Source organism: Dipodomys spectabilis, unplaced genomic scaffold, assembly GCF_019054845.1.
Source record: "Dipodomys spectabilis isolate Male_0828 unplaced genomic scaffold, ASM1905484v1 ptg000140l, whole genome shotgun sequence".
In the NCBI taxonomy this organism is placed as follows: Eukaryota; Metazoa; Chordata; class Mammalia; order Rodentia; family Heteromyidae; genus Dipodomys; species Dipodomys spectabilis.
This window is the reverse complement of record NW_024870817.1, coordinates 18,604,036-18,629,644: the sequence shown is the minus strand read 5'-3', so window position 1 is coordinate 18,629,644 and position 25,609 is coordinate 18,604,036. Positions and strand designations below refer to the sequence as shown.

The 25,609-nt window shown below is 33.8% G+C and overlaps 1 protein-coding gene across 2 annotated transcripts in view; it reads right to left on the bottom strand.

The window, feature by feature from the left end:
- Nucleotides 1–25,609, bottom strand: part of Edil3 (EGF like repeats and discoidin domains 3) — a 412,239-nt gene that overhangs the window by 83,819 nt on the left and 302,811 nt on the right. For both annotated transcript variants that reach the window (XM_042690926.1, XM_042690925.1), the window contains 3 exons: nucleotides 23,748–23,903; nucleotides 21,919–22,063; nucleotides 17,091–17,275 (listed from right to left, as the gene is read on the bottom strand). In XM_042690926.1, the coding sequence (XP_042546860.1) occupies nucleotides 17,091–17,275; nucleotides 21,919–22,063; nucleotides 23,748–23,903 (486 nt within the window). The remainder of the gene's footprint in view (nucleotides 1–17,090; nucleotides 17,276–21,918; nucleotides 22,064–23,747; nucleotides 23,904–25,609) is intronic.

Sequence of the window (25,609 nt, the reverse complement as noted above, 5' to 3'; positions counted from 1 at the left end):
GTAACCTGAAGCTGTTGCCAATAAATAAGAAAGTAGGATGTTATTCAGAACACACAGAAAAGACTACAGGGTATAGACAACATGGTAGACACACTATCTGTGTGCAGCTTCTACATGTAATCAGACCAAGATTTTGATAAACAAAAAGATTCAGCATTCAAATTTGCACATTTAGAAGAGTAATTTGTCATTTATTTTTAAAATGGTTTTATCCATTTTACTAAAATTAGAAGAGCCACATACTGCAGGTGCATAATTACACTTGCCATTAAACACAAACACAGATGCACATAACAAAATTAGATGCAATTGTTTCATTGAGGAAAGAATGGTACTTTTTATCTCATTTTACAGTTTTTATTAAAAAACTTAAATGACATTTTGTATTTTATCAAAGAATAAGGTCTATGGTTGCCTGTGTGTGTTTGTGTTTTCTAGGTTTTAGTGAGGAATCAGGAATTCTTAAAATCATGGGAAGAAACTTCAATAGAGCACCAATTCACATTCCTCAGTCCTAATAATATTCACAACACCAAGAGCATTTCTACATGGAAGACACTGTAGAAATCAAATTTGCCTTCTTCCATCTAGAAAGGCTTTCACAGTGATTTTATCATTTGTACCTGTGCAGGATAAAAGGCACAGGAGGGAGTCTAGTCATTGCTGGGTGGAACAGTGACCCCTTTCACAGATGTCGTCTCATTTCAGTTCCACAGTAATCCCTTCAGGTAAGGTTGGCATGATTTTTGAAGATGGATCTGGGGGTGGTAAATACACCCACTCACACACACACACACATACACACATGTAAGAAAAAGTAAAGCAAGAAGTTGAAACACAGTAACTGCAGTATAATTGTGAATCTCACTTACTCACACTAACAAAAGCTTGGGAGACAAGTCTACAGCACTTATAATAGGTTCCATAGTATAAGCCCTAAATGAGTGGCCTTTGTTCAGTATTTAGACTTGGAAGATAGAGTTCATGATTAAGAAAAGAACTTTAATGTTAGTTTTTTATCATAGACTATAAGATTACCCTGATGTTTTTTTAAGTTTAGCCTAAGGAACTAGAATATATTCTCAAACCCATGTGTCCTTAGAATCATGTACCAGAATTCTCCTTAATATTAGTACCAGAATAACACAATTCATTTGAGTATTTATGATAATAAAGCTTTGATTGCAGACATGGATCCAACTGTAAAATGTTTTATCCTGGTGATGTGGACATGACTAAATCTCAGGGAAGATCTTGCTGACTAATTTATCCTTCTTATGGTAAAACCATAATTACATTTCATTTATTCTCAAATCTTATTACAGTGACTCTTCACCTTTAATAGTAAATGACATATTTCTAATTTTTCCTGGCTAGAGGATTAAGAAATAAAACCAGTTACATTTTTAAATGATGACAATTCTTTAAATTCAGATTCATTTAATGTATTATAAATATTTCTGTGACTATCTGGTCAAACAAAATATTTCATTTGTGTAATTATCTATTTAAACATAGTAAGTTTCATTTGCTGTTATTATCATGCTATTTAAAATGAAATGCAGTGTATAAACAGCTGTGTATCAAACATCACTATGAGATTTTTTAAGGCACAGATCTTCCAGCCTTTCAAATACATCATGTTTTGTATTACTTCCAATTTCTTTTACAGAAATTTTAGTTTGGAAATTCACCTTCCTACTTCTACTTACATAGGATATGCCTGAATATTTTAATTCTCTACTCTAAAATCTCAATATGTCATCTTTAATTCTAGTACCAGATTTCTACTAAATACTCCTATATGGTCTTATAATTTACTAGAATACTCATTTTTTTTTATCTGTTTTTCAATTCTGGTTTGTAGCTGTATCTCTTGTTTGTAAAGTTCTTCAGGGCAGAAGTTCTCAATTTTTCCTTAACCTTTGGTCCTTAATATCTGGGTCTACAATTAATTTGACTTATGCCATTTGAAGGGGTAGGCGTGATAGAGTTATATGGTACACATGGACAAAATAACATAGGTTAACATTATAAAGTCATTGAGGTCATCACCAATGATTGGTATATATGCCATTTTCTCCTGAACATCTTGAATAAAGTGTATGATGACAATAAACATCCATGAAACTGACTTTCCTATGGACGTAAACAGGGAAGACATAGTTTCTGGGGTAGAAACGGGTTAGCTCAGTGCTTTTCATTAAGCAGAATCATTCTGGATTCCACTTGAGTCATCTGTGATCTTGAAGCACAAACATAGACATCACACTTTTTTCCTCTGGATATCATCATGTGTCAATAAGACATACAAATAGAAAGGTAAATTAAAAAAATTCTTTTGCAATCCAGTGAAAATGAGGACACTGGACTCCAGAATGAAAATATTTGTCTAATGGCCTACAATAAGTAGTGCCATTCTTTGCAGTTTTTAAGCTGATTCTCTCTAAGCATTACATTCTAAAACATTTCTGTAAAGTTTCATATCTTAATGCCATACATAACAATTTCACTAAGGAAGCAACTTTAAAAAGTTGTACATTCAGCATTGACATAAGGGTTACTTAAACAGCAACCCTTAAAAAGTGAGTGACCATATATCCTATAACTGCAGATCCTAAGAGGGGGTGGTTTGGGAGGGATAAGGAGAATGAAGAAAGGGGTGACAGTGATCAAGATGCACTACATTCATAAAGTGCTTCACTGAATCAAAAGTCCTATGTACAACTAAAGATAGTAAGACAATACACTTAAAAGTGTTAAGAACTTGTAGGATTTGAGTAGACTACAATAGCAAACTCGCTATTTTTTATTTTTGTCAGGAAACTGATCTCATGTAGAACTACTAAGTAGCCTCTTCATCTATATCATATAACGCATTTTTCTTTACCGGGTTTGGACAAACATAAGCAGATGTATATTTCTTGTTCTCCTGAATAGACACTAGTTCATTAAAAAACAGATCAATATAAACTTAAAGTAGGAGGTTATGATACTTTTCTTTCCCATTTTTTTTTTTTTTTTTAGTCTTACTTCACGTCAACTCACAGCTTCTGTTCACAGTATGTGAGTTGTGTTTTGATTACCCAGTTGATAGTTCAAGAAGTGGTGAAAACTATCTGGGCTTTTATTACCAAGTCATGTTTTGGTACCACTGTTCCAGAGAAAGAAGCACTTTTAGACAACTGTGTTCTATGGGCAGTGGGCCATACTCATTCCTGTTTAAGGATGTGATTTTCCTCTCTCTCAGATAGGCTACTGAGATTGTAACTTGAAGATCTTAGATAGATCTATCTCTGAGTTAGCACTAACTGGGCAGTTTAATGCCACTGTTTCCTGTTCCATTTTCTCTTTGGTTCTATTTATATTTGGTTAAGTAGTGGGGCATTCATTTTTCTCACCAGAGATAAGCTGATCTGTTTCTTTTGAAGATATCAAAAAGTAGGCAAACTTTATAAGTTACAAAACAAATAGTAAGAATTAAGATAAATGTCTGTAACATGTTTTGTATTTATTTGATACACTAAAAAAAACCTTGGAAATAAGTATACTTACACTATATAAACATATTTTAATATATTTTTTAAAAAGCCTTTAAAATAGAACTTCTGAAAGAGATTCTATGCTTTTTAAATTTAATCCTTATTAGCATTTTAATGCCTGTTATTATTTATAAACATAATTTGTTAGGTGCTGTGATTTTAGTTGCATTTTTATCACTAAGGGTGAAATAAAAGGCAAAGCTCTTCCATGGCTGCACAGAGAGACAAAACAACCCCCAGAGTATCAGTGATAGAACTGTCTCAAATACAAAATTTTTACCAAGATGCATTGTATTTATACAGTTGATTTGTTGAATGGTATCCCCTTTGTATAGCTTCTTAAAGATAATAAAAGATATAAAATAAAATAAAAGATATAAAATAAAGATAATAAAAATATAATTCAAAAATATATTCTTATGTGCATGCTTTACCTCTTGTTGGTTAGTATGGCTTGCCTTTTATTATGGATAGTGAGCTCTGAGAAGCTAGTTTTGCTGACATTCTTCTCGACTTCTTCCTCTAGAGTAACTGTCCTCATGCTGTAGATGAAGGCACACCTGAATTCAGCCTGTACCTCCATTTCTCATTAGATGGTTCCAAAACTCCGAAATTAGAAGGATTTGACTCCTTCTTGAATTTCCCGCAAGGCCTCATTAAATAAGCTGTTTTGTTTTACGTTATGATGTGTTTGCTTTAGATACGTGGCTTAAACAATGTGTCCTTTCTCTTACTCCATCTTCCTCACGCCTAGTTTCCTCCAAGACTTTTAAATGTCACCTAGTCACAACTTCTGCAAATTATAGACACAAGATCCAAAATGTCATTCAGTCACTTAGAAACATTCCTGAGGTGGAAAGCATTACAATAAGATCTCCTATTTTGAGAGGGACTGATTAGGTGAGTTTACCACCCAGATTTGTATATGGATCTAGACATCTGAGCATTTCGCTAAGAGCAGAAGACCGAAAATAAAAAAGCAGTTTCATTTCCCCCAGAGTAATATGAAGATTAGCAATTTGAAGTGGAGGCTCACTTAAGAATTTTTGCTTGGAAATTAGTAAACTCTCAGACATACTGATATTTAACCAGATGCAGTGCAAAGCAGTTACAAATAATCTACTAAAATCATTTTCTTTGGCTTAAAAATAATCACTATGTCATAACTTCATTTAATTAGATATACCAAGCGGGGGGTGGGGGGGGGGGAGGGAGGAAGCAAATGTGGTAGAATGAAAATAGAGCTCTGGATATACTGAAATAAAATATGGAATGCGTAATTAAATTTAAATTTCAGATAAACTACGTTTTTTAATATGCATATGTGTTCTGAAATATTTTATATAACTTCAAACTAAAAATACTCATCATTTACTTGAAATTAAAATTTAACTAATTTCCTGTATTTTTATTTGAGAATGATAAAGATGATTAATGATAAAAATATCATGTAAAGTTGTAAAGTTTGTTTTCAACATAGTGTTTTCTACATCTCATTATTATAATGGGTCAACCTGTATCCTTACTTAAGCATATTGTTTTTTTCCCTTTGCCTCCCTGAATTAGAGACGCATATACACAAGATGCAGGGCACCAACATCAAATACAGCAAAAACAGGGGTTATACTGTGGGAGAGGAACATACAAAAGAAACAAAAAAATCACATGGTACATTACAAATACATTAGAAACAATAGCAAGAAAGAAAAAAGATATTTGTGTCCCTATGTTGGGGTTCATTTTGCTTCACATCATCTTATACGGCTATATGTACGCAGCTTTTGGCCTTTTCTGCTTGTCCTACATAGGTACTAGTTATTGCAAATAAGGGAAACCATGGGACCTATGTTTCTTAGGGCCTGGCTTACTTCACTTAATATAATTTTTTAGTTGTGGAGGTGGGAGGGAAGGGACGGTAGGGGGAAAACAAAGGAGGAGGCAAGAATGCTCAATAGGAAATGTACTCATCACCATGCTCATGTTAACTGTAACTCCTTTGTAGCATTTTTACAATAAAAAAGTCCCAAAAATGTCATGTAGCCAAGTATAGTGACTGAAGTCCATAATTCCTGACCTCCAAGGTCAGATTACGCAAAAAGCCTAACATGCTATCCATAAAACAACTAAAATGAAAAAGCCAAAAACATAGTTCAAATGGTAGAGCATTGCCTAGCAAACTTATAGCTATGAGTTCAAAACTCAATACAAAAGAAAAGAAACTCAAAGATCTTATATATTTTCACTGAGTCATTCTGATCAATACAATTATAGCTAACATTTTCATATCCAGTACTTTTAAACACTTTTAAATATTAATCCATCAAATCCAAACACAATTATATAATGCAATGCTATTCCTACTTATAAATAAGAATATTATGATAGCTATAGATGGAATAACTTGCCCACATTCACACAATTGTATGGAAGGCATTTGATTCCAAATGGTCCAGCAGGAGACTTTAACAATCACCATTATATACTTTAACACAGAAACATTATGCCGCTTATGAAGTGTATTAGTATATATATACACACATATATATAAATAGATATTCCAAAGTAACATAAATAAATTATATAATTAAAATATAACATAAAATATAATACTATAATGCTCAAAATTATATGATATATGATATACATATATTTGGCTACTCCAAATTAATATTAATTATATATTATATTTCAACTTATATATACACTCCAAATTATATATATGTATATAAATGTTATATGTAATCTCAAATAAAGTGTTGGGATATATATTTATGTATATATGTTTATATAAACCAATATATAGAAATAACAGAAGTATGTATATACATGAAATTTGGAGAATCCTCATACATTATTACATTCAATACTATTCTGCAATTAGATTCATATTCAAATAACTTCAAATTCTACATATGTATGTATTTGAAGCTCCAGTAAAACTGTGACCTCTAAATAATTCCATTTTTCCCCCAATCTAATAATATTTTGTATAGAAGTGCACATATAGCATGAGAACTTCTGGAATGGCAATTTAGGTCCTAAATTCTGGCTTGTTTATGCCTCTCCTAATGTAGGAGGTCTTCAAGCCACACTCGGAGAAAATGACTTTGATACCCAAGATGCAGGAAGATACAAGCAGCTGGTTGTGCACATTTTTTTTTTTGTTCAATCTGAGCTTTGATGCTGTTTCATTTTTAGAATAGTCCCTTTTTCCCATTAAGGAGTTTGGGACAGCTGTAGGAAACATACACACACATATATATTTAGCATTACATCCTAAAGAACTTTAGATCCATTATCTTGCATTACAGCTCCTCCTACAACATCAGACATATGTCTAACAGAACAGATGGGTCCTGTGATACTCAGGAAGGGACATCAAACTCTATGGCTTTGGGGATTAAAATTCTGCATTGCTTCTCATGAAAGAAACAGAGGCTTGGTAGCTAATAGGTAGTAGGATATTGGGAGAGGGAGACAAAGCTAACATTCAAATACTCTTGCTTTTATTCTTTTAGTTTAAACCTTATGAATCACATTTAATCTTGTTAATTATGTTGCTCATATCATAGCGATAATAATCACATATCATTCCCTAATAATACAATCTTGAATATCATTATTGTGGATTTTCATCTTTTGTGTGTGTGTGTGTGTGTGTGTGTGAGTGTGCGCGTGTGTGTGTGTGCACTAGGCTTGAACTCGGGGCCTGGGTGCTGTCCCTGATTTTATTTCTTTTTCTCAGTACTAGCACTGTATCCGTTGAGCCACTGTGCCACTTCTGGCTTTTTCTGAGTAATTTATTGGAGATGAAGTGCGAGACAACAGCTCATCTGTTTTTTATTTTAAAAGTATAAAACAAGGCATTCTAAGAGGTAAGGATTAATCATGGTTCTAGGTAAATATCGGTTGCTCTTTCTCATGTTGTATCATCTTTTCACCAGCATCAAAAAGATAGTCAAACGAGCACATGAATATGTTCCACTAAATGAAAGTAGAAACATGTATTAATGCTTCATTAATTTTTTTCTGATTCAGAAAACACTGAGCAAGCAGACAGAAAAAAAAAATGGAACACCATAAATCTGTTATTCAAAGAAACTCCAATGTGCCTTGTTAAGTGAAGAAAACCTAGAAGGTAGAATCATATTTCCATAGTTTAGGGTTCTTGTTTATCAACAAGATAAGCAAACAAAAATGTTTGCTTAAGTTTTGTATACTATTCTAATGTACAATGGAGACTACTATAATATGAATTCTGCATTAATGTAGAATTGCCATCAATCATACAATATCTTTCACTGGAATGAAGATAAGGCAAAGCTGAAGCATCTGAACATTTTTCAGGACAAATTGGAGTTTGGGGTTATGTCCTGTCATTTATAGAATAAAGTCATGTAATTCCTGCAAGTTTATTTTTGGGACTTGAAAACCATGTCTATGTAGGCTTGAAAATGAGATTCTAAACTGTCTTACCTAATTATATTTATATGTGTATTTCTTCTGAGCTATACATTAATGACAGAAAATGAGTCATTTGTTGCTGTCATTTCATGGATAGGATATAGCCACATCTTAAAGGAACTCAAAGAAGAATCTGATCAGTGGTTAACACAGAAAAGCACATGGCCTGGTTTCTTTCACTTTTCAGGAGATATATTGCTATTAAATTTAACATATTCTACTATTAGCGCAAAACAAACAAGTTACAAAATATTTAGATGTTGCTTCTCTGAGACACATTTTCCCAATATAAATGGTAGTTAATTGATGAAAAAAATTAATGAATGTATATTTCCTATAAAATGTATTTTTCTTAGCATTTATTACCTAACATATAAATACTTTGTAAATAAAAGATATATACAACCATAAATGTAAAGAAAACTGAAATACCTACTCATTAGAGCATCATTAGCTTTGAAAAAAAGTGACTGAGAAATCCAAGGCAAAGTAGAGTACTGATGCTGGGTATAGCAGCACTCTCAAAAACACTACTGAGTGTGGGAAGAAATTATTATAACAACTCATATTATTTCCTTTGCTTTATTTTGATATGTGTAAATTTGCTGGTGACTAGTGCAGTAAGGATACATAAAAATTTTAAAGTGGAGGAACAAAAATTATTATTATTATTATTATTATCATTATCATTATTTCTTCAACTCAATATTGTCAGTTTATGAGTACAAAGTATCTTGATCCATATCACCACTTTCATTATTCACATTCATCTCTCTCAACATCACAGAGAACCACTAAAAAGATCCACAGAAAGATCAGAAACACTTGCTAATGTCAAGGTAAATAGCAGGAGCTGAGCTGGTCAGGAATGTAAAAACAAAGCACATCTTATTTCAATAAATATCTCCTAACAAATGTAGTCACTCCACTTTACCAAGTTGGCAAATAAATATTGTGGTAAATATCGAATCTAATCTAATATCCTATCTCTGTTGTCGACTGACTTGCAATATTAGCAAGCTCCTCTGACTCCACAAATTTGCTATTATAAAACAGGCAAGTTTATCTCACTGAGATAAAACATATTTATTTCAATTGTCTTTAAGAATCCTTAAAAATACCTTGGAAACAGTATTCTAAAATTCTAATTTTTGCCCACTGGCATATTTTTTAACTCATAGTCTTAGAGCAGACAAGTGATCATTTTAATGGCCACTTTTGTTATTATTATAGTAACTACTAGATCATTAATTAAAGTAATTTACACTTAAAGGAATAAAAACTCATTCAATGGCTATTATGGTAAAAAAAAAAATGAGGAGACATATTGTGTAATCTCCTTCTTAAAATCCCTGCTTTTAAGGTTTCCAATAGTTCCGAATACAGCTTCTAAACAGAGGCATATTACATCTCTTATTTTGGTTTATTTGTGAATGTTGGAATTATAATAATTAAAGCAGTTATATTAACCTATATAAGAAGACACTGTACTGACTGTATCATTGAAGTACTTGCATCTGGTATTGTGTTTTCTTGTGACAGGTGACTCAAAAACAGTTTTGAATATTCCTTCACAAACATTCCAGAAGGCTTAGTGGACACTTGAACCTTGAAAGTCTTTGCTTCAAATACTCTGTAAATAAGCAGTCCAGAGGGCAAGAGAAGCCAATAGCTTTTAAAGAGTTATGAATTTAATGGCCAGAGCATTCCTTTTATATAAATCTGAAATGGCCTAAATTAAATAAGGCTTATTTAATTTCAAAGCTTAAATTCAATTGCTGTCTTACACTATTCCACAAAATTAGTATTGAAGTGAAGCTCTGTTGGGTTAGATGCAGTTCTGACAAAGGTCAACATTTAAAATTTGCAGTCTAACAGCTCTATTAATTCTACTAATTTGGTTGAAATGGTATGCCAGCTACCGCAAATTAACAAATGTCTCATGTAATAGAGATAAAGGCCATCTCCAAGGTACAGCATAACATTATTACATTATATTTTATTAATTTTTAACATATTTCTTTATTGGGTGCCAATTATCCATTTTCTATATAATCATCAATAAGGCAATAAGAACAAAGGCAATGTGTTCATGATAGGAGAATTTCTTATGTCATTTCATAATAAGTTTACAATCAATTCAAGTCCATTCTCAGATTATTTCCTGTTTTGCTCCATGAAACACACCAAAAATAAGTCAGAGCAACTTATAATTTTTAATATTATCTTAAGTAATGTCAGTGTTCCTTAATTTCATGATGAATTTTGATCAGTTTTTCTAATTTGATCATAAATAAAAAGCCAATTTTCTCAAACTGTCAAAAATTGGTGATAATGGATATAACATCAATGATCATACTACTAAAAATTTCAGACTGCAAATGTCATGATTCTTATTTTTAAGTAATTAATATTCATTCATTTTTAAATAAATAATATTCATTCTTACTATATCTAGAAAAAGTCTGATATTACCCAATAAGCCTTTCAAAATTTTAGTTTACCATTAACAATCTATGTAACTTAGCAACACTATTTGCCATTTTCAACTACTGTATATCATATATATTATATATAATATATATTTTTATTTTTAATTTATATTTTATTTTCTATTTAATTTATTTATTATTTATTTTTAATTTAATTTTATTTTGAAGGTAATATATAGAGGGGTTACAGTTACATATGTAAAGAAGTGAGCACATTTCTTTTTTTTTAATTTAATTTAATTTTTTTGTGTGTGAACATACTGTACAGAGGGGTTACAATTACATGGGCAGGATAATGCGTATATTTCTTATCAAGCATTGTAGCCTCCTCCTTTGTTTACTCTTCACATCCCTTCCCAGCCTCCCCCCACCCCCACCCAATTCTCCGCCCCCCCCCCCCCCCCCCCCCGCCCCGTGAGCACATTTCTTATTGAACTTGTTATCCCTTCCCTCATTTTTCTCCCACTTTCCCTCCTCCAAGAGCCATCCCCTAAACTGTAAAGTTCATTTCCAACAAATTATCTTGTGGGTATCCCTGTTGCATTGGTTCACCCTTTGTCCTTTGTCTCACCATTTTGTTGCTTTCTTTCTCTTCCCCAACCCAAAGAAACATGGATCACATGATTTCCCTCATGTGTAATAATTAGCATATGACTAGGATAATCCTAGCAGGTGAACAGAATAGCTCAATAGCTATGTACATATCACCATATAAGATGATGCTAAGTGAAATGAACTACAAGATATGAAAGCAAGAAGGTTTTCTTCGCTATTTTTATTTTTAATGTACTATGTGATTTCTTTTTTTCTTTTGTGATTTTCCCCTATGGTTTGTCCCCTGTTGTCACTGTATTTGACTTTGGTACCCTGGGTATTGTATATACACTTTCAACTTATCTAACAATACCTTATCCCATATTTTATTATCTTATTGGAAATTCCATTTTGTATATCAAAGTATATCTTAATTTTTATTATAATTAATGATATCAAATCATTTTATGCTGAGGCTATATTTGGCACTGATGAAAGAGAAAAAGTCTCATGTAGCCTGAAGTACCTACTGTGTACTTCCTCTATACTCTTTCTCTTATTTAAGCTGTCTTATAATCAACGCATATTTTGGCCTGGTTACTTATACATCAGTCATAGAAGCTAACAGTCTGTTATTTAAAAATTACTACCTTAATATTAACATGTGTTATATAACATTTTATTTTTATAAAAAGTATTACAACTTAATGTAGTCATACCTTAGGACTGTTCAGTGATAAATAAGGAATAATTAGTGTAAAAACACTTACTTAAGGTATTGGCTCAAAAGGAAATGGACTCATTACCTTGCTCATGTAACTGTAACCCCTCTGTACAGCATGTTTACAATTAAAAATATACAAACAAAGGAATTGGTAAGGTATTTTTTAAAGGCAATAAATATAGTTATACTTTCACAGGATTTTGCAAAATACATTTCCAGGTTCTTTTGTTTAAACTTTTGGTTACATTCTACATTTCTGGAGAACATTATTTATATCAAAGTGATAGATTATTCTTCTGGAAGTCTGAAGAAGAGCCCATACAGAACTATGTATGGACCTTTTTCTTTTCTTTTTTCTCCCCCCCCCCCCCTTTTATTTTCTTCATTCAAATAGAAACAGCTCGAGGATTTCATGATTATCAATAACCCAAGGAAGTTGGATGCCAGTACCTCATGCCTAGAATCCGCAATAACTCAGAGGATTAAGATCTAATGATGGGGTTTAGCCAGCCATGGCAGAAAAGTCCATGGGACTCTTATCTCCAATTAATCAACAAAAAGCCAGAAGTAGAACTGTGGCTTAAGTGGTAGAGCCTTAACCTTGAGCAAAATAGCTGAGGAAGTGAACCCAGGCCCGGAGTTCAAATCCCATTACTGACTCAAAACAAAACAAAGCAACTGTAAAAATAAATAGCCAGCAAAGAAGAAACACCTCAGTAGCCCAAGAAAATGAATAAGTTACATATGATTATGTCTTAATAGCAACACAGAATAATTTACCTGATATTTCCAGCTATTCTGATCTTATATAAAATTTGGGGGAAACATTTGCATAATGATAAGAATAAAACAGTATTTAAACATATAGAACATTTTTTGAAGAATTTATTGCGATGTCTCCAAAGTCAAGAAAATCCATGGAGGCACAGTTTAAATTGACAAGGAATTTTATTTGTTTGGCCAATGACTGCCTCATCCTGGGAGGAGCATAAACAGCACCAACCTCCATATATAGGTCAGAACCATATGCAGGTGACAGTATACAGAAGCTCAAAGATGAGTAGGAATGGGGATATTCTTCAGCTGTGGTCAGGACCAGGCTGACAGCATTCTGGAGGCCAGTGATTCAGGATTAGAAGTGGGGGTTACCACAATATGAAACTCATCCAAATATCTTACAATTAAGTGTAAGAATGTTGGGAGCAGGTGTTATTTAGTACTATTACAATTGCAAATATGACCCGATTTGATTTTGGCATATTAAATTGACATAAAACTCCATTAGAAATGACACGTCATTAGTATCTGAAAGAAACGCCTTAAAAACTCAATTAGCCAGCCATCAATAACGCAGGACAGATACGCTTCTTTTCTGAAATTATTGATCAAAATTGATGCATTTTATTTAAAAAGACAATTAAATTCACAGTTTTGGGTCTCGATTAAGGATAATAATATCAGCAGCTCAAAAAATCACTCTAGGCAATGTCATTTATGAAAATGTTAATTTTCAGCAAAAAAAATAACCAGCACTACTGCTAACAATGTACAGTTGAACAGGTGACATTCTCTTGAGGGGGGGAAAAAAACCCTCTAAAAATAGTCACAGTTTTGGAGCTGCTTGTGCATAATGTCAGAAATAATAAATAAATAAGAGGGAATATGTCAATTTGGTTTGCCTTGGTAAGTTTGGATATGTTCTGACATAAGAAAAGTTAGACATTTACTGTAAGAACTGGTCCTTGGATTGACAGAAAATGTGTCATCAAGAAGATCAATTGATTCCAGCATACAAGTGACTTAAAAGAGATAGTTGAAAAGTCATCTCAAAGAAAGTGATGGATAGAGGCTTGCTTACACTGAAAATCATATCCTGATTCATGTAAAAATATTTGTTTTATTCTTATCTTTCTTAAAAAATGCCATTGGCAATCCCTTTATATGAGTATTTCTAGAGTCTACCAGGCTGCCTGAGGTATTTTGGGGCTGTAAAGTATTTTATTTTATTCTACAAGGCCTTACATCTCAGGAATAATAAATCTACCCAGTTAAATGGAGATATGAGTTGAATATTTACAATTTAAAAATATAGCAACAAAAAGGACTTCATGTTTATTATTGTCAAGTGTAAAAAAAGTTCTTATTTTTCCCAAATAAGAACTGAAAGCTGTATATTATTAACATTTAGATCTAGTGTCTTAAAAAAAACCCTGCTCTTTGATAAAAAAGAAAATGTGAGGTTTCTTTTTAAAACACTTTTCATAAGCCTGAAAATGTTGCAACTCATAGTAGAATGCCTGCGTAGCATGTGTGAAACCCTAGGTTTGTGTCTTTTTTTAAATTTTATTTTGTTGTAAAGATGTTGTACAGAAGGGTTACAGTAACATGACTAGGGTGATGAATACATTTCTTGTCAAGCACTGTTACCCCTTCCCTCGTTTTTGTCCCATTGTCCTTTCCCTCCTCTACCTTCCTTACTCCTCTTCCCCAAAGTTGTAAAGTTCATTTCCAGTATACTGTCTTGCATCATATAGGTTTGAGTCTTAATACTCCCCCCTCCAAAAAATTGAAAATATCATAGTTGTCCTTTTACTTTGAAGATCAAATGTATCTGAGGTATAGACCAAAATACACAATTGGAATCATTCTGTGACAGAATCCTTCATTTAACAAATCTGTATAGACTGCCTACCACTTGTCAGACATGGTTACTGATAGATGGCTATATACTAAAATACAAAACAAACAAACAAAAAACACAAGAAAGTTATCAAAGACAGGAATGCCTAACACTTCATGAAGCATACAACCTAGCATGAAAACACAGTTCCAATAAATTATGATAGTATGGCCATGAAAGAATTATAGAGAACATAATCACATAATAACAAATTATTGTTTTACTTCACAAAATTATAACTATGCATAGTCAGAATCACTGGGAAAACCTAAAGCAGAAAGTTCAAAAGTAAATATTCAGTAAGTTTCCCATGGCATTTCTGTTTTGCTCTGTCATACCAGGACTTGCCTTCTCTCCTTGATTAGGGTCTCTATCCTGCATGAGCTATCTATCCATTAGTAAATAAGGAGCCATCTCAACTGATATTCAGATTGATTGGTAATATATCCAAATGTCTCTGTTGAAAAAGATCTTTATTTTAATTAATAATAGAGCCAAAGCACAAGACTTACCAAGGCCTAAAGAACAATCAGACAAATTTAACTCTGCCACTAAGTGGCAATGCTTCAAGGTATATAGGAGAAAAAAATAGCATTTATAGGGTTCTGTACTGTCTGTGGTTAGAGGCATCCACTGGGGTTCTTGGAACATTTCCCTTAGAGATAAATTGAGACTACAGTAGAGAGGAGCAAACATACATGAGATAAGTTTAGGATGCACCTGGCACCCAAGCCTTCCCAGAGAAAGGTACGTCCAATGTGTAGCTAAAGGTTTTAATCATAAGAAAGCTGGCAATGCTGAGCTCTTCTCATTTGCTTTCCCTAGGAAGAGGATGATTATGATGGAATTGGAAGAGACAGAGAGTGTTTGGGCTGAGAAATGGAAGCAAATTTTAGAGTATGGGAAGATATGAAATAGGGCCAAACATGCAAAGGTTTACTGGCTATATTAGGGAATCTAGGATTTTCCCCCCCTCGGGCTGAGAGAAACCAATTCAAAGATTTTAAAGAAGGGAAAAAGAAAATACTGTTTTTTTTTTTTAGAATCGCTATCATGAACACATGCACATTTACACACATATACACACCATCATATGTTCCAACCTGAGAAACAAATTTTGTACATTAGAAACTGGAAAGCCGATTAACTTTCTGCAGACACCCACATGAAAGAGGTGGGCAGCAGAGCCTATCAAATGGCAGTGAGGGATAATTTGAGGGCACTTGATTCTCATTTGAGTAGCTGAAATCACCAGCGTTTGCTAAATCATGTAATCTGAGCCTGTGGAGTTGATGAAAAAGCCATTAAGAGCAGAATAACAGTTAGAGGAGGGACTAGGAAGGACAGTAGGAAATACAGACTAGGAGGAAAATAAAGCTTGGGGTTATGTAAGCTCAAGAAGAGATACATTGTAAGAAACAAGTATTATCCTATGGGCAACAACAGTGCTACTTCTTACTGGTACCTCACATGTTAGGTAGTTCACAAGTAAACATGCTAAGTAAATGTCCTTAACATTGTGAGCACTGATACAAGGACAGGGCACTATACTGGAATCTGGATAGATTCTGTCTATCTATCTATCTATCTATCTATCTAGATACATATTATATATGCATATATATGTATAATCTCTCTCTATATATGCATAATATGTGTGTATGTGTATATGTACTCCCTAGCTACAAAGTTACTCATAGATAAAGGTCATACATTATTTTATATCATGTTTGGTAGCTACTGAAATTGTTCAGCAGAGCTCCAGCTGAGCATCAATAAAACAAGAAATATGACAAAGTTATATGATATATACATACATATGTGTATAAGTCCTTATACTGATATAATTATATCTCTCTACATATCTATACCTTATTTGCTTATAACTGTCTATACAAAAGCACAATATAATAAAAACCAAAACCTTTCAAATACTGGTGGAAAAGTAGAAGGCAGGAAAGAGGTGTAGAAATATAATAGAAAGGTAAAGGTCTCGAAGTGTTGCGTTCATATTTATATAATTGTTACAATTAAATCCTGTGGTATTAAGATGCATGCTAATTACAATATTAAAAAGTACCCCTTGTGAAAGTATATTTCAAAACATTGCTTTACAAAGCACTTTTTGTAACTTTATTTCATTTGCAAATGGTAGATTCTGCTGAATGTATGTTTTGCTTATATAAGCAAACTGTATGATGAGACTGTAATCAGATTGCTCCATTGCTTAGCAACCAGAGTTAAAGAGCTAATGTGCAACAGTTAGGATAGTAGGAGATTACCTGCAGGTCAGTGCTGTAATTCCAGTGTCTTGAATTCCTGCTGTCACACTTTCAAAACCAATATTAATACAACACATTGGAATAAATGAAATTTAAAATATAAATACACTCAAGTATGACTCAATTGACCTATAGATAGTATAATCTAGTACAAACTTCTGTGTCAACCTGATAGTACCAACTGTAAACCAATACTAGAATAAAAGTAACCCAGCAACTTTGGATCAGAAGTAAACTCTATGTTACAAAGTTAAGTAAGTTCAAGACACAGGCGTATTTACGATAAAGATAATGACTCTGATATTCACCTACCTAATAGACACTCTTCTTAAGCAGAAGAGTAGGTGATAAAATAGTGTCAGAAAAACCTACCTGTAACCATTGTGACTGGTCATTGTGGCCAGAGGTCCAGGCATTCACCTTGCCTTGCTTATCCAGCCGCGCTTTCCTTGGTTCCCAAGTGAACATATCCATATTGAGTGTTCTAAAGATGCTGGAAGCAGTGATCTGATAGTCTTGTATGTGTCCCGATTTCATCCCCAAAGGCTCAGAACAGCCTGAAAGAAAATGAGATGGGCTCCATGAGAAAAATAATGTATCATCTTGGAACCCTTTCACATTCATTTCAGATAGGCAAGAGAAGATTAAACATAATGTTATTCAGTCCCCCAAAGAGAGAGCATCGATATTCAAAAAGAAAGGGGGGGGGGCTTAGGACTACAATCAGAAATAAATCTGAAACAAAATAGAAAAACAAGATAGCCAATTGAAGTCATTTTGTCTGAATATATTTTGGGAAAATTGAAAACAAGAAAGACAATTCAAAGTACTTTTCTGTGATAGATGATTTTTGCAAAATGAAAACAATACTGAAACACTCTCTGCTGTCTCATTACTGGAAGGCTCATGACTACTCTCTCGTTTTCAACAATTTCATTGTGGCTTTAAAAATGGGACATTTTCTCATAAAGTATATTTGGCTTTCTTTTATTTGCTTTCATATTACTGCAAATGAAAACTCCCACAGTACCAAGTATTTCACAGACTGATCCATTGTTATATCCAAAACTGGACAGAATTTTGTTGTCTAAGAAATATGTACAATCTATTTCACTGAATCTTAGTGTATCAATGTCTTTCCTTTGGAATGGAGAAACATAGTACCTGCTCAGTGTGAACTATTGGCAGGGCACTGTGAAAATACAGAGTTTAGACTTTGAGATGAGCTAGCACAGGAAAATAGCAAATTCTAGCAAAAACATTACTGTAACACTATCTTTATGAATTCTTATATTTTAATCATTTTTGATAGCCTATAGTGCTTGAATATTCTTAGAAGATTCTCAGATCTGAGCTATAGTTTCAAAATTTGGAGTTTCTAGCTGGGAACCAGTGATTCATGCCTGTAATCCTAACTATTCAGGAGGCTGAGATATGAAGATCGCAGTTTGATGCCCGCAAAGGCAGAAAAGTTCAGGAGACTCATTTCTCACTAACCACACACACACACACACACACACACACACACACACACACACACACACACACACAGAGTACCTTAAATGGATATGGAACTGTGGCTCTAGTGATAGAGTACTAGCCTTGATCTCATATGCTTAGGGACTGCTTCAGATCCTGAGTTCAAGCCCCAGGACATGCACCAAAGCAAATAAAACCAAAAATGAAACCAAGAAGAAGCATCATTCTATCATCTAATTAACCAGTGGCTGAGACTTCCTTAGGTAAACCATCACATTTTAGCCAAGTGACACTCAAGTTCAGTTTGATCCTTAAGCAAAGATAAAGGAAAGGATTTCTCCAGCCAGATACATTTCCTCCACTACCAGCCTTATTTTGTTTCTGTTACTTAAATACATTTCCCACCAAAGTGTTCTTAGCTTTCCACCTGGAAGATGGTGACAACAGGAGAAACAACGTAAAAGAATGCTCAAAGAAATTGGCTACAAAATACATAGAAACATTGCTAAGATAATTTTCATTCCGTAGGATACTTTATTATTTATTTATTTATTATTATTTATTGTTTACCTATTATTATTTATCATTTTACTTATTATTTCATTATTATTTCTATTTTATTTTATTTTATTATTAATTTCAGCTCAAGGTGAGCACTCTACCGCTTGAGCCACAGCACCACTTCCAGTTTTCTAGTGGTTTATTGGAGATAAGAGTCTCACACACTTTCCTGCCCAGGCTGGCTTTGAACCCTGATCCTCAGATCTCAGCTTCCTGAGTAGCTAGGATTACAGGCGTGAGCCACCAGTGTCCAGCTCTATTTTGTTATTCTTAAGTGACTACCAAAAATTAGATCCTATCATTGGGTTTAATTGCTAAAATTAGGCAATATTAAGTATGGGCTCTTTGAGAATGGTTTAGAAATCATTGATAATTCTTCACTACAATTATCTTCTTTTTGTCCTGATTAATACAGATTACTTCTTTCCTCTTGAGGCTCCTTCTTGCTGTTCTTCAAATCTACCTTCTAGGAAAAGCCTATCCTCTGCTGACAGGATAACAAGTGAAACATGCAGTAGTTGTCTTAGCAGGAGTATTGTTGACAACACCTACATGCTAAATCCCATGATAAAACCTAAGTGTAAATTCGGTGGGAGAAAAGATGCCATCAAGGATTCCAGAATGTTCCACTCACCATTTGCACTCAGCAGCTTCAACCTGAGTTGACTACAGTATAGACATAAGCCTTTCTATGGCCCATTCTTCCCTTCCCTGCTGCTATTTCAAAGTCTGGGAAATGTTGCATAGTTTGCAGATGATGTTCAAGAGGAACAGTGTGTAATATATAATACGTGAAGGAATGAACAGAAAAAAATGCTTTCTAGAATTTCTGCTTAGTCATAAAATTCATTTCACATTTGACTCTGTTTTCAAGAACGTAGCCATAAATGAATTCTGAATAATGACTTGATCATTATAGCCAGGATTTATTTCATTCTCAACATAATATGTCATCTCTCTCTTTCAGCCAATGTAAAATATGTCCTTTCAAGTATTTGGGAAGAGATTAAGTGCTGATATTCCACGCAGGTTTTAAATAAGATATGATAGTTTACTGTAAACAATAAGGCAGAATTGCAGCACTGCACTCAATTAATAGTGTACTATTATATCAATGCTTACTCGTAAATAGTATACTAAATTCTCTGCCTTTGTGTTTCACAGCACCAATTCCCCCTTTCAGCTGTATGATTTCACACATATAACCTAATTAACTTTATCATCAGTGTAGACAGAGCCTGAACAAAATGGAGCATTAAGTGAATCTCTCCAGCCTCTAAAAACAACCACTGAGAGGCAATATTATCCTCCGCCTAAAAGTTCAATATCAATTTGTAGGGTTGGGAGACTGAGCACAGCTTCCTTCTTGATTTTTTGTTTGTTGTTGTTTTGTTTTTCATAAAAAGTCTGTTAAGTATCTGTTGTTACCTCTTGTAAAACTTGACAGTGAAATATATTTTCAGCTTGGGGGTATAACTGTGTCATGATTGAGAGACTGATTCTCATGAATCACAAGACTGACAAATTGGGGAAAGTGACGTTAAACAACTAAAAACCACAGGGCTTACAGCAGACCTAATCGTACTGTGTTTCTCCGTGATTGCTTTATGATGAATGGCTTTGGAATGACAGTGGCTTGTGGTGATATAGAGACATGCAGTACAAACACTCTACCACAATAATTCTGCTAAGATTTACTGTCAGTCCACAAGCTACTTCAAACTGCTAAAATTAAAAGAAAGAAAGAAAGAAGGAAAGAAAGAAGGAAAGAAAGAAAGAAAGAATGAAAGAAAGAAAGAAAGGAAGGAAGGAAGGAAGAAAGAAAGAGATCTCAGTACAATTAATGGCAATACAACTGTTGGTTTGCTGCTTCATAAAAGACACACTATAGAAGATGGAAATGTAACTCGTTAAACAAATTCACTCATGTAGCCAAATAATTCTAATTTCTTTAAATTTAATAGGCCCATTAAATATTGATTATTTGGTCTATTAAAATGGATCATTTATTTTCATAATAAAAATTGGTTTGAGTTCAGAGCATATAGCTATAATATCTGTATTTTTGATTTTAGGTTATTTTTTAGATAGGATCTTGTTCTCTCCCAAGAGTAGCCTGGGACCACAATCTTCCTATGTATGCCTCCCAAGTGACTAGACTTGTTCAGCTTAGTGGTTGAGATGTAGTTTTGCTGACTTTTTGTCCAGGCTGACTGCAAATCATCATCCTCTTGATGTCTGCCTCCCAAGTAGCTGAGGTTATAGCTATGAGGTACCACGTTCAACCCAAATATAGATTATTTTTAATAAAAATTTTTATTTTCTTTAAAAACTCACTTTCTAGATATCAAAAACTAAATACAAGGAGGGAAATAGATATAAATTATGCATTTTAGTCTGTTAATAAAATCTTCATTGATATTTTCCCTATGGGGAAACTATAACTGTTTTATAAATCTAAAAGAAGCACACACACATGAAGATAAAACTTAATTTTCTGTACTAGACTGTCTAAATTTATGAAATGTATGAGGTTAGGCACACTACAGGATTAGTTTTGCTGGATTTGGTCTCCTTTTAAATTTTTGTTTTAATGTTTTTGATTTATGTTTGGTGGAAGTTTTTCCATACACCAACTTTTAGCCTTCTTCACAGTAGCTGAGTAAAATATGAACACTATATTTCTGTGGGAAATGTAAATTTCGATGCCAGAAAAATTTCAGCTACCACAAACATAATACAGTTAGATACTAGAGATTTTTCTAGTAAGTCCAGAATGTAGCTATAATAAAGTGGCATATATGCAGTATTGATGTTCTTGGAGGACAAGAATTATTTAACTCTGAGCTTTTGAAAAATTACCCTTGAGCTAGATAGTGACCCTTTATACAATAAGCAGGTTGCTATCTAAGAATGATCTAAAAGTGAATTTATACTGCCAGTCTCTCTGCTGAGATGTTTATTCCCTAGGGAAAAATAATAAATTTACATGTTTTGTAAAATTCAGCACCAGGTTTGAAGATAAAGCTTAGTTTCTGTACCATGTAGCCTATACTTACAAAATTTATAGGGTCAGGAACATTCCAGTTTCACTGAAATTTCAGTGCAAAGCATGTTATTACAAATGCGTAAAGTACAGACAAATTAATATAAGACTCACCTGAGAGTTCACAGCCAAGGAGTTCCATTCGCAAAGTGCAGTGTCTTCGACAGACTTGAGGGTAGAGTCTCACGTACTGAGCTTTGATGGGGGGTGTGAATGAGTTAGCATAGGGTGTGTTGTTATCAACATTTCCACGGAACACCTGGGTAAAGACATAGGCAGCATTTAAAGTAATTTTTACAATAATTCCATTACTCATTTTTATACTTTAACCCTATGCCTTTCATAACAAAATTCTTAAAAGATTATAATTAATTTGAGGATCTGTATTTAGGAAGCACCATATCATTGCACTGAATATAAATCACATTGATAAAGTTGTAAATTAAACCACAAACCACTGTGGCTTGTGGCAAGATCTAGATTCTTTTCTGATAATAGTTTCAATCTGAAGGCCAATCTTTTAGAGGCAATAAGTATTGATGAATTTTATTTATTTACCTTTTATAGAAAATGATGTATATGGTCATCTTAAATCCTTTGCATCTGGAAATTTTGACCCTTTGTGATAGAGCATTCTTATCACTCAGTCTTTTCTAATAGTATGTTAGAATTTTGAGGCTTCAGCCTGACAGTTGAGGATTATACCTTCATCAATCAGGCCCAGACCACTGGATTAGAGGCATACAATTCCTGATATGCAATTTTCAGGATGATGAGAAAACTTTTAGCTTCTAAATTTAAAGTATTAAAATATATCATCTTTAATCCCAATAATCTCATTATTTTATTTCTCTTTTTATGTAACCTAAGTAAATGGAACATCTTATTTAAATCCATTCAGGAAGATAATTTCCAAAATTATTTCTACAATTTCTTTTAATGGGCTGTTTTGCTGTTCTGATATTTTCATCATTAAAATTTTGGATGAAGCCCTGCACCCACCGGTGCTCACGCCTGTAATCCTGGCTACTCAGGAGGCTGAGATCTGAGGATCATGGTTCAAAGCCAGCCCGAGCAGGAAAGTCTGTGAAACTCTTATCTCCAATAAACCACCAGAAAACTGGAAGTGCCTGTGTAGGTCAAGTGGTAGAGCGCTAGTGTTGAGCTGAAGAGCTGAGGGACAGCGCTCAGGCCCAGAGTTCAAGCCCCATGACCAAAAAAATAAAAAAATGGAGGAATGATTAATAGCATACACATTTCTTCTGTTATGTCCTGCTAAAGAACAAATATATTTTTCAATATGGAGTATATAAGATGTATATTTGTTTCCATTTTTTACTTTTCTTGTTTTACAAATGATAGTTGAGGCAAGCTGTAGTGTCTCATACTTGAAATCCAAGCAGCTCAGTAGATTGAGGCTTGGAGGACTGAGGTTCAAAGCCAGCCTAGGCAGCAGTCTGTGAGAATCTGTCGCCTAGTAAGCAGCAAAATGCCAGGCTGGACGTACTGTTCAAGTGGTAGAATGCCAGACTTGAAAGCAAACTGAGCAGGCAAGAAGCTCTGAATTCAAGCCTCATACCATCAATTTTTTTTAAGGTTGACTATCAGTTGTTTTAATAAGGAGCACGATCCTTTATAAAAACAATAAAAATGAAAATGTATGGCTGTCTGCAATTAAAATAAAGCCAAGTTTTCAAGTACAGTACTATCTTTGGGACAAAGTATTTGTTGGACTATCAATTAAAATCTGAAAAAAAAAAAACTTATGTGGCAGCTGCTGCAAATATATAACTTAGAGAAACACCTACTCACTTAAATTCACTACCCAATTAAGCCTCCAATTCTTGAGAAATGTATTTTCAACATAAGGCTTCTTCGGAAAGCTCAGTTGTCATGTAATAATTAATGATCATCAACAGAATGTTAAGCTAAGTTATATTTACCATGTCTTCACTGGTGCCTTTCACTTTGTACATTGCCCAAGTCTTCCCATCATTGCTGTAGGCAATTTTGTAGGATTTTATATACTCTGGGCTCCCAATTCTCTTAGCTCCTTGGGTAATCACACCAGTTACTCGCATTTTTCTTTGCAAGTTGATCTGAAAAGACAAAATATAGTTGATGTTAATCTCATTATTTCAAGATATCATTATGGATGATAATGATTTTGGTAATGAAACTTTTATTTATCATATAAAAAGGCATTATGTTCCATGTTTTCACATAAATAAGTGAAATAGGCACATTTTAAGTCCAACTCAAATATCTTTCTGTAGTCAAAGACATTTTTTTACATAAAGCAATACTTATGAGTAGGCTTTGAGAAGTTCAGTGGGCACACTGGGCATCAGTGGATCATATTAAAACTTCCTAGCGGGCTGGGTAGGTGGCTCAGTGGTAGAGTGCTTGCCTTCCATGCCTGAGACTCTGAGTTTGATTCCTCAGCACCACATACGCAAAAAGAAAAAAGCTGGATGTAGTGCTGTGGCTCAAGTGGTAGAGCGCTAGCCTTGAGCTGAAGAGCTGAGGGACAGTGCCCAGGCCCAGAGTTCAGGCCCACGCCCGGACCCCCCCCCCTCAAAAAAAATAATAAAAAATAAATAAATAAAACTTCCTAGCAACTTGGTGGTAGAGATCAGGATTGTGATATGAGCCTAGACCAGGAAGAAAACTTTTAAAGATCCCTCTGGACATATCTAGGCACATGGTAAGCAGCGATCATTCTAGCTATTTAGATGAAGAAGATTCTGGACCAGGCCAGCCTGGACAGAAAAGTATATGCTACTTTACTTCAACAGAAGAAACTCAATGTGGTAGCTCATATCTATCATTCTATCTATTGAAGGAAGCAGAAAATAATAGGAGGACTATGGTCCAGACATAATCTGCTGCCAATTCAGGAAATGAGGTTTTTTTAATCTAAAAATATAATTAACACCAAATAGGGCCAGAGGTGTGGTTCATATGTAAATGTGTAAGCAAACCTAAGACCCTGTGTTCAAAATTCAACATCACAAAAGAAAAAATTTGCTGTGTTCCTCTCAAAATATAAGCAAAAGAGGTATCTTTTGATTGGTTGCAAGGGATGGTGTGTCTACGTGACACCAATGTTAACTGTTCATATGTCTAAATTAATATACATTAAAATAAAGCACAATGTTTCACTAAAATCTTTATGTGTTGGAATAACAAAAGATAACAACAACAGCAGCAGTAGCAGCATAACTACACAGCAGTGTATTAGCTTCTGAAATCACACACCATGATATGTGCTACAGGTCATTTTTTTCACCAAATAATTACCTTTCTCTTTATTTTATCATATGGAAACTTTGTAACAGGCATTTTTTTTTCTCCATTCCAAACCAGTTTCAAGCAGTTTTGTGTGTGTGAGAGAGTAGTAGACATCTAATAAAAATTTTAATATTCTTCTTATATTTAAATTGGGTTCTCCCTTGACACTTGACACCCAGTAATCAAATTAAGTGTTGCAATGCAAAAATGCTCATGGAGGAAATGAAAAGTTTGTTTTGTTCACTTTGCAATGCTCTTATGGTGTCACAAATTTGTGAACTTACTTGAAAGTTACTATTCTTGACAACTTTTTATAAAGCACTCCTCTCTCTACAACACAAACTTAAAGGAATTAAATGTGGCATCATGGAATAATAAGTTACCAATCTAGAATTAGTTTGCTAGAGAAAACATCAAAACTCTCACACATTTTCCATTTAATCTACCAGTAGGCCTTTGACTGTAGAGATGTATATGAGGAAACCATCACTGCTTCTGAATTTCCCATAGT